This window comes from Centropristis striata, chromosome 6, assembly GCF_030273125.1.
Source record: "Centropristis striata isolate RG_2023a ecotype Rhode Island chromosome 6, C.striata_1.0, whole genome shotgun sequence".
NCBI lineage: Eukaryota > Metazoa > Chordata > Actinopteri > Perciformes > Serranidae > Centropristis > Centropristis striata.
In genome coordinates, this window is record NC_081522.1 from 32210720 (window position 1) to 32220477 (window position 9758).

The 9758-nt window shown below is 40.3% G+C and overlaps 2 protein-coding genes across 2 annotated transcripts; both read right to left on the minus strand.

Annotated features, from left to right (window-relative positions):
- Positions 1-2722: 2722 nt before the first annotated feature.
- On the minus strand, positions 2723-3757 carry LOC131973660 (gamma-crystallin M2-like). The gene is made up of 3 exons (XM_059335707.1): positions 3719-3757; positions 3082-3324; positions 2723-3001 (listed from the first exon to the last, which is right to left on the minus strand). Exons 1-3 carry the CDS (start codon positions 3746-3748, stop codon positions 2723-2725), a joined length of 552 nt encoding a protein of 183 aa, XP_059191690.1. The 5' UTR covers positions 3749-3757.
- Positions 3758-8127: 4370 nt separating this feature from the next.
- Positions 8128-9476, minus strand: LOC131973672 (gamma-crystallin M2-like). The gene is made up of 3 exons (XM_059335724.1): positions 9438-9476; positions 8487-8729; positions 8128-8406 (listed from the first exon to the last, which is right to left on the minus strand). Exons 1-3 carry the CDS (start codon positions 9465-9467, stop codon positions 8128-8130), a joined length of 552 nt encoding a protein of 183 aa, XP_059191707.1. The 5' UTR covers positions 9468-9476.
- Positions 9477-9758: the final 282 nt, after the last annotated feature.

A 9758-nucleotide genomic window follows, 5' to 3' on the forward strand; every position in this document is an offset into this window, starting at 1 on the left:
TTTTCCTGGTCAAGAGCAGGTTCTCTGGCTGCTGAAAAGCAAGGACCTTGTTCAAGATTAGGCAGACTCGAACCTACCCTGGAACTGCCTTGGTGGAAAAGGGGTAACAGAGAATTTCACCCTAACATAGAATTTCACCCTAACCTGGTGCCTCACTGCCAAGGAGCTTTTTGACTTTCTCAGCGACCTCCGACAGGGATATGGATCAGTCTTCATATTCCTCAGAGGGCACGTTGGTCAGGTTCACAAGTCAAAGTGTTCTTTCCACAACTGACTGTTCTCTCAGTAATGAGATAATGATGACAAACAGAAAAACTTATATACCCTTTTTCAACCAAAGCCGTTTCAGGGCCGGTTTGGAGCCGGTGATAGTGCCAGCTCTGAACCTGTTTGCTTTTCCACAGGCTCTAGAACCACGTCATTACGTCACTGTTAATATATGTTGTATGTTTCCGCCCTCTGGGCAAGTATAATAAGTATATAACAGCAGGCTCCATGTCTCAACAACACATCTGTGCTGCTCATTATAATCACTATGGACACTATTAACACTGAATGTAAGATGTTAATATTGGACTTTGTTCCTAACGTTAGCGGGCTAGCGTTCACCCGCTAACGTTAGCACGCTAGCTCGCCCGTACCATTCACTTTGCAGTTAACAAATCAAATAAATGAATGATACACGTTTTAGTTGGTCTCTCTCAACGGCACCGAGCTTGTCTTGGTCTTGCTAGCCTGCTAACGTTAGCACGATAGCAATTGCCAACTAATGTTAGCGTGTAGCTCGCCTGTATCAATAACATTGCGGTTAAACAAATCAAATTACTAAATGATATACGTTTTAGTTGGTCTCTCTCAACAGCAAAGAGTTGGTCCTGTGTGTCAGATAACCCCACCCCAAGCCCCTGACGTAAGTGGTTCGCGGTTCAAGACCAGTAAAGAGTTGGTGCTGCTGTGAAACCACTTTTCCCGGCCGGGAGGGCGGTTCTTTGGTGTTGGAAAACAAAAGAACTGTTCGCAATTGGGCAGCGGCTGGGAAACGCCTCTAGTCAAAAAGCCCTAATAGAGAACCAACTTTATATACTTTTTATATGCTCAGAAAATTCTCACATAATAATAATAATAATAATAATACATTTTATTTGTAAAGCACTTTTAATAAAGATTTAATAAAGAAATCTCAAAGTGCTACAGAAACCAGAAACAAAATAAATAAAAGACTAAGGGAAAACTCAGACACATTAAAATCAGCAGTAGATAAAAAAAGACACAGGAAATGTAAATGCATACACACAGTCATTTATACATGTTTGTAATTCAGAATAAACAGTGAATGACTTAAGAATAAACTCTAACTTCAGCTCTGACCCGTCCTGGTTTTCTTGTTTCAGAAGTGTTTCTAGGCTCGGCTCTTTGACCTGGTGACTAAACCGTATCTTGAGGTGTTCATGCAGGCGGTGATCTGCCTGAACATGGTGATCCTGATGATCGAGGCAGACGAGCAGAGCGTTCTCATGGAAGTCATCCTCTATCTGCTCACTCTGATCACTCTGATCACTCTGATCACTCTTCTCACTCTGCTCAACTCACTCTGCTCACTCTGCTTAGTCATCTTTTTCTGCTAATTCATCTCACTCTTCTCTATCTTCTCATTTTATCTGCTCACTCTGCTCTATCTGATCACTTTTCTCACTCTGATCACTTTGCTCTATCTGCTCTGTCTACTCACTTTGATCTATATGTTCACTCTAACTCCGCTTAGTCTGCTCCATCTCTCACTTCGCTCTGTCTGCTCATTCTGCTCACCCTGCTCTATTGCTCACTTTGCTCTATCTGCTCACTCTCCTCACTCTATCTGCTCACTGTTCTCACTGTGCTCTCACAGTTATTGTTTGGTGTGCAGTGTTTATATCGTTGCTGTCTCTTTATATATGTAAAACTTAACAAATTTAACAAACTAAATAGATGCAGTTCATAACATTTCATGTTGTTCAATCTTTAAAGTGCTGGATATGCTGGGTATCACAAATAATCATTATAATATTGAACAATAATAATATGATCCTTTATGAAACTGTACAAACGTATTTAATGCCCCAACTGATAAACCTTTCTTTTTATATAAATATCCAGTTTCTATTTAAGTTTTAAACAGCGGGTTGTAATAAACCAATGGATGTGATTGGCTTAGCACCAGGTGCTGTGAGGACCGGTCCACAGAAGACTGGTCCACAGAGGAAAACAACACAATTAACAACATAAAAATATAAATATAAATTAATAAATACTACTTTTGAAATGTTTGTTTTTTTAATGGTGTCTGGTTCATCGGAGCTTTGCTGTGAGGTCAGGTTAGATCTGATAGGAGAGTTGTTATTAACTTATTAATATAATTTAGACCTGTTCTCAGGCTCAGTCTAATTCTTTTTATCTTAATTAGTATTTCAAAACTTTTTTCAACATAAGGTTCTTCATTTTTAATTTAAAGCGGATACAAAAAATGTTCATGTTGTGTTGAGTTTGGCGCCCCCTATAGAATAATGAGCACCAGACTCAGTTTAGAAAATGTCTAATTTTATCTCATTAATGATAATAATAATAATAATAATAATAATAATAATAATAATAATAATAATAATAATAACAATAACAATAACAATAACAATAATGACAACTGACAACAGAAAAGTGAGTTCAGTCAATCAGAACTTTATTGAGGGACTTAATAGTAGGAATCCATGATGCGCTTCATGCTCATGAACCTCATGTTGCTCATGCCCATGTTGGAGAAGTTCCTGTACTCTCCAGGCCTCATGTACATCATCCTGCCTCTGTAGTTGGGCTGCTCGTACATCAGCCAGTGTCCGTCCATCACGTGGCAGGACATGCAGTTGGACATGCGGTAACGGTCCATGACGTTGTCACAGTCGTCCATCAGCTCGTGACTCTGACCTCCGAAGTTCTCCCTCTCGTAGATCTTCATCCTGTAGGAGCCGCGGTGCTGAAACACAACAATTGATAATCAGAGACCTGAACCCACTGTTGCTGTGGTTACTGAGCATTGAACGGTCGTGCGGTTACCATGGGGATGCTACGGCAGGACCTGATGCAGTCGCTCATTCCCATCATGCTCTGGTAGTCAGAGTACTCGCCCCTCCTCAGGAAGTACTGGTTGCCCATGAAGTTGGTGCGGTCGTAGACCATGAAGCAGCCTCTCTCCACCCTGCAGGAGTGGCACCTGCTCAGGTAGGAAGACATGTCTCCGCAGTCGCTGCTGCACTCATAGGAACGACCCTGGAAGTTCCTGTCCTCGTAGAAGACGACCTGATACCCAGAGAGACAGAGACAAAGAAAGAGATAGGAAGAGTTTCACAGACAAGAAGTGTTTTGGTTATTAACAGATCAACATTAGAGGAAGTGATATCACAACACGTTTAAACGATTTAACGGTGACTCAAACTTTTAAGCATGAATATATTTTTGTGCTAACTTGAAATATCTCATGTATTCTCAAAAGCTTTTTTTTCCTGCTAAGATTCAGAATGTCAACATAGTTTTTTATTCTTATTATTATAACATTAATTATATACACTCTGATGTAAATATATAAACTTATATGAAGTTGTTCTCAAAATCTGTTTCATGAAACTAAATAACTAACAGCATTTATTAAAGAAGAGAAGGAGAAAGGTGTATGTTTCCAGTGTGCTGCTCTCACCCTGCCCATGTTCATGCTGCTGGAAGTCATGTTGCCTCTGGGTGCTCAGCTGCTGGCTGATGTTGCTGCTGCTCAGTGGTGAATGTGTGTTACCTGCAGCAGCTTCTGCTCTTTATAGCACCTGAGCAGCTGAAGCCTTTTGTCCAAACAGCCTGAGCCAGCAGGGTGTCATAAAAGAGATGCTCAGTGTTCGGCATTTCTCTTAGAAACTCCACACAAAGAGCAGCTGTGTGTCTCCTTCAGGCCTCTGTTCTCTCTGTTCACTCTGCTCACTCTGCTCACTTTACTCTATCTGCTCACTGTATCTGCTCACTCTGCTCTATCTGCTAACTCTCACTTAGCTCTATCTGCTCACTTTATCTGCTCACTCTCCTCTCTCTGCTCACTCTGCTTCACCACACCTGTACAATTATTGAGTGTGCTTGTAAGAGCACACTATATACTATCCACCAGGCTTCTTCCTATTTATTCTTCCGTTTCTTCCATGTTTATGTCTGTCGACTACTTTTGGTTGCACATACACTAAAAAGGTATCAAATCAACTGGCTCGGCCATGACAAGTGTGCTATCACTTTTCTAAGGGTTTCGGCAAACGGTTTTCAAATTGTTCTGCAAAAACACGCCAAAAAATCCCCCGATGTTCCCTTATGGAGAGGCTAGAGTGGATGACATCATAGCTAGAGTAGAGAGGAAGAGAAAAACATTTCAAATAATTTTGGAAACTGCACTTGAGGCCACAGATGCCACTCTACAGAAATAATTTATACTTAGGAACGTAGGAAAATTTGTCTTCTCACTCAGACTTATAGTTTGGACGTAGGACACATTGCGCCACCAACACGCACCTAAGGCCTCATAGACCGATATGTTAAAAAGGCAGGAACATTTCTGTAGGAAGGCAGGGGTACCAGTTTCTTCTGATCGCTCTAAAAAAATCAGTTTTTTCATTTTTCTTCACAAAACACATATGTAGATGTTCAGAAGGAACTCAGGATGCTCAAAGTGAAGTCAGTTCAATGATAGGAACTATGGTTTGGCCAAAAATGCTTTCTGTTCAACGGGCACTTTCAGTTGTTTTTCCTCTCTCTCTCTTTCTCTCAGTGGCGTCAACTGTCACGACAACACACACACACACACACACATAATGATAACAACAAAAATGCTCATAAGATTTTAATTTAAGAGCTGATATCTCACCATTTTCCATGGTTTTCTTGATGATAACCAAAATCATTATCAAGACAACCATGGAAAATGGTGAGATATCAGCTCTTAAATTAAACTCTTATGAGCTATTTTTGTTGTTATAATTTTATTTGTCCAAACAAATGTACATTTAGTTGTGCCAGGCATTAAAATGAACAAGAATTTTAAGAAAAAAATGACAAATAATTTTTTCCATGACTGTATATAAGTCACAGCTCTGTGTCATTTGTCACAAATCTGATCACAGCCTTTGTGTCAGGATTCCCACTTGGACCATTAGTTTTGTCTCCCCCTACTTGTCAGTGACAGTTCTGGACTTTCTTTTGTTTATAGCCATGTGTTCTGGACTGTGTTTTGTTTATAGCCATGTGTTTTAGTCATGTGCCTGGGGCCACGCCCATGTCCTTTTTGGATACTTCCTGCCTTTGTTTTTTTTTCCCCCTTCATTTTCTCTGTTCACCTGTCTCTCATTTTGTGCCAATCAGTTTAATTATTTAAACCCTGTCTTTTCAGTTTAGTTTGTCAGATCGCCACAGTGTGTACTGTTGTCAGACCTTCATGTAAGTGAGACTAGCGTTAAGTTAAAGTTTTTTCTGGTTCTGAATCCTGCCTGTTTTTGGACTAAATCCCCTGCTGTCGTGTCTGGATTATCTGCCTGTACCTGGACTCTGTTTTGCCTACCGGACTGTTCTGTCATTTAATACATTTCATCTCTGCAAGTTATTCGGATGTGCTCTTGATTTCCAATCTGAGTTCTGACACTTTGTTTTCTGGGCTTTATGTCCATCAGGTCTGTCATCCTCCGTCACACACACAGACCATTTAGCGTTTGGACTAATCAGATGTATTTATCCTATGTGTAAAATGCCTTCAGCAGTTTTAGGGCTCATTTCTTTTGTCACATATGCGTTTTATACCTTTTCAACATCTGGACTGACTCTTTTATCTCCTCCAGAGGTTTGAATGGTCAGATAAGAGATGAAACACGTTGACATCCATACAGCTCACCATTATAAAACGTTCTCGCCCTCAAACAGTTTTTTAAATGACTGAAAATGTTTCAAAGTGACACAACATTTCTTATTCAGCAGGAAGTCAGGTGACATCGTTGTCCCAGGAGACCGATATTCACGTCCCAACTGAAACCAAAAAAAATGCTGACTTTTTTAACTGAACGTAACAAATTTCACAACATCACAATCTACGTGTTTAACTATATCATTTAATTACATTCAAGATTGACGTAACGTAACAAATCATGTTCTTCTCCTAAACAAAACCAAACTTTGACATCATGTTTAAAACATCAACCGTTACATTTCATATGACAACAAGTCAATCTACTGCCACCAGTAAAGAAACACAACAACAAGTTCTATGGTCATGAGGTGTTGAGGTCATGAGGTCATGTGGTCAAGAGGTAATTTGATCATGAGGTCATGTGATCATGAGGTCATGTGATCATGAGGTCTTGTAATCAGAGGTCTTGTAATCATGAGGTCATGTGATCATGAGGTCTTGTAATCATGTGATCATGAGGTCTTGTAATCATGTGATCATGAGGTCATGTAATCATGATGTCATGCAATCATGTGGTCATGAGGTCATGTGATCATGAGGTCTTGTAATCATGTGATCATGAGGTTATGTGATCATGAGGTCATGTGATCATGAGGTCATGAGGTCATGTAATCATGATGTCATGTAATCATGATGTCATGCAATCATGTGGTCATGAGGTCATGTGATCATGAGGTCTTGTAATCATGTGATCATGAGGTCATGTAATCATGATGTCATGCAATCATGTGGTCATGAGGTCATGTGATCATGAGGTCTTGTAATCATGTGATCATGAGGTTATGTGATCATGAGGTCATGTTGGGGGACTTGTTGAACCACAGTCTGTTTAGCATCAATGAAAAAATAAAATGGCGATAAGTGATCGATTGATATCAGGTTATTTAGCCCCCCCATGTAAGAGCACTGCTTGAATGTTTTAATTTTTTTCATATACATTTTTGTTTTTTTTCACTGTGCAGTGTTTATATTGCTGCTGTCTCTTTTTATTTATTTAATACAGTCTATTTGTAAACCTTCACAAATTTAACAAACTAAGTAAATGGAGTTCAAAACATTTAATCTTAAACTTTAATCTTTAATTTAAGTGATGGGTATCAAAAATAATCATCATAATTATTATTGATAATATTGTACAATAATAATATGATCCTTGATGAAACTGTACAAACATATTTAATGTTCCAACTGATAAAGTTTCAGTTTCTATTTACATTTTAGACAGCGGGTTGTAATAAACTGGAGGATAGGGACATTTAGCTTAGCTTAGCTGTAACTGAAGTGTTCAAGCTATTATTTGTTAAAAAAAACTTCAGTGACTTTGCAGAAGAGCTATTCAACGAACATTTAAGGCACACTTCGTCTATTGAACTGCCCTCATACTTAACCTGTATGTGTGTATGTAAAAAACATACATACAAGACACCATAAGCCTCAAAAAAAGGGAACTGAGAAACATACATACAAGACACCATAGGCCTTTAAAAGGGAAGGGAACTAGAAAGGGAAGGTGTCTAGTTTTGAAATGAAATATCACAAGGCACCCAGTATGGGTTGGCTAATGCGTCACCATCCAAAATTGACCGATCACGACAAAGCCCAACCTACTGTCGGGTGGGTCCCACACCCAGAAGAAAACTGTGAATTGAGAAACTTGTTGGCACTCTGACTTTGTGATCCCGGTGTGGACACAGCAGAGTCCAGTGCTGCTCACTGCATTTGGCATTATTCTTCCAATAAAAGGTAAACTGTATTGTGTTGTTTTCAGTCTTTGGTAAAAACCAAGTCCAGAACAAAAGATCCGGGGCAGAGTGCGGCTTTAAGAGCCCCGGCTCGAACAAAGCCAACACCAGCCTGTGATTTTGCTTTTGCTTTTTGCTTCCGCTGGAGTCTGAAGGAGGTTCTGATGACACCCTGACGACTTTAAGAAAAACTTTATAGAAATATAAAACTTCTGTTGGTCATAAAGAGACTTGAGCATTAGAGTTTCTTTTAGTTTAGTACAGACCCTGTCATTAGATCCTGTGTTCCATCACTAATAATAATAATAATAATTACAATAATAATAATGACACCGGACAACAGAAAAGTGAGTTCAGTCAATCAGAACTTTATTGAGGGACTTAATAGTAGGAGTCCATGATGCGCTTCATGCTCATGAACCTCATGTTGCTCATGCCCATGTTGGAGAAGTTCCTGTACTCTCCAGGCCTCATGTACATCATCCTGCCTCTGTAGTTGGGCTGCTCGTACATCAGCCAGTGTCCGTCCATCACGTGGCAGGACATGCAGTTGGACATGCGGTAACGGTCCATGACGTTGTCACAGTCGTCCATCAGCTCGTGACTCTGACCTCCGAAGTTCTCCCTCTCGTAGATCTTCATCCTGTAGGAGCCGCGGTGCTGAAACACAACAATTGATAATCAGAGACCTGAACCCACTGTTGATATGGTTACTGAGCATTGAACGGTTGTGCGGTTACCATGGGGATGCTACGGCAGGACCTGATGCAGTCGCTCATTCCCATCATGCTCTGGTAGTCAGAGTACTCGCCCCTCCTCAGGAAGTACTGGTTGCCCATGAAGTTGGTGCGGTCGTAGACCATGAAGCAGCCTCTCTCCACCCTGCAGGAGTGGCACCTGCTCAGGTAGGAAGACATGTCGGCGCAGTCGCTGCTGCACTCATAGGAACGACCCTGGAAGTTCCTGTCCTCGTAGAAGACGACCTGATGCCCAGAGAGACAGAGACAGAGAAAAAGAGAGACAAGGAGAGAGAGACAGAGAGACAGGGAGACAGACAGAGACGAGAAGCGTTTTGGTTATAAACAGATCAACATTAGAGGAAGTGACATCACAATTGACTCACTGTTGAGCGCTTTAACAGTGACTGAAACTTTTTTAAACATAAATATATTTTTGTACTTGAAATATTGTATGTATTCTGAAAAAATGTGTGCTAAAGAACAGTTCTATGCTGTAGCAGGCTGAGAGGAGTCTGTTGGTACCAAACATGTCATGATATCTTAAATAACTGACTTGTCTGTTATCACAGTGGCCCTCTGGCCTCTGACCTCTGACCTCCAGATAGCTGAATAAGAATGTCTTCTCTGTACCGACAGATATACCTTACATTAGGGTAAGAGTTAACCAATCACTGTTAATCACAGCAAATTTGCAAAATGTGATTTTTACTTTTTTTTATCAGTTGATTAAAATCAAAAGCCTTAATATATTTATAGAAATTTGAGACATTGTGAAAAACACAGTAAAAACTTTAAATTCACACTTGTTCTCATTTTAATGCACTCTATGTCCCAATGTTTTGGGAATCAGGAGTTGTTTTAAGCATGAATAAATGCATTAGTTAGAAGTTATACAGCATTTATTAAAGAAGAGAAGGAGAAAGGTGTATGTTTCCAGTGTGCTGCTCTCACCCTGCCCATGTTCATGCTGCTGGAAGTCATGTTGCCTCTGGGTGCTCAGCTGCTGGCTGATGTTGCTGCTGCTCAGTGGTGAATGTGTGTTACCTGCAGCAGCTTCTGCTCTTTATAGCACCTGAGCAGCTGAAGCCTTTTGTCCAAACAGCCTGAGCCAGCAGGGTGTCATAAAAGAGATGCTCAGTGTTCGGCATTTCTCTTAGAAACTCCACACAAAGAGCAGCTGTGTGTCTCCTTCAGGCCTCTGTTCACTCTGTGCAGCATGCTTTCTGGAAACTGTCACACACATACATACCTATACATACATAGAGATTTTTA

Excerpts from the sequence above, each read along its gene's own strand:
- LOC131973660 (XM_059335707.1), bottom strand. The coding sequence starts at position 3,748 with ATGACTTCCAGCAGCATGAACATGGGCAGG. Across the intron at positions 3,325-3,718 it reads GCAGCATGAACATGGGCAGG|GTCGTCTTCTACGAGGACAG; the intron begins GTGAGAGCAGCA and ends TCTGGGTATCAG. Across the intron at positions 3,002-3,081 it reads CCTGCCGTAGCATCCCCATG|CACCGCGGCTCCTACAGGAT; the intron begins GTAACCGCACGA and ends GTTGTGTTTCAG.
- LOC131973672 (XM_059335724.1), bottom strand. The coding sequence starts at position 9,467 with ATGACTTCCAGCAGCATGAACATGGGCAGG. Across the intron at positions 8,730-9,437 it reads GCAGCATGAACATGGGCAGG|GTCGTCTTCTACGAGGACAG; the intron begins GTGAGAGCAGCA and ends TCTGGGCATCAG. Across the intron at positions 8,407-8,486 it reads CCTGCCGTAGCATCCCCATG|CACCGCGGCTCCTACAGGAT; the intron begins GTAACCGCACAA and ends GTTGTGTTTCAG.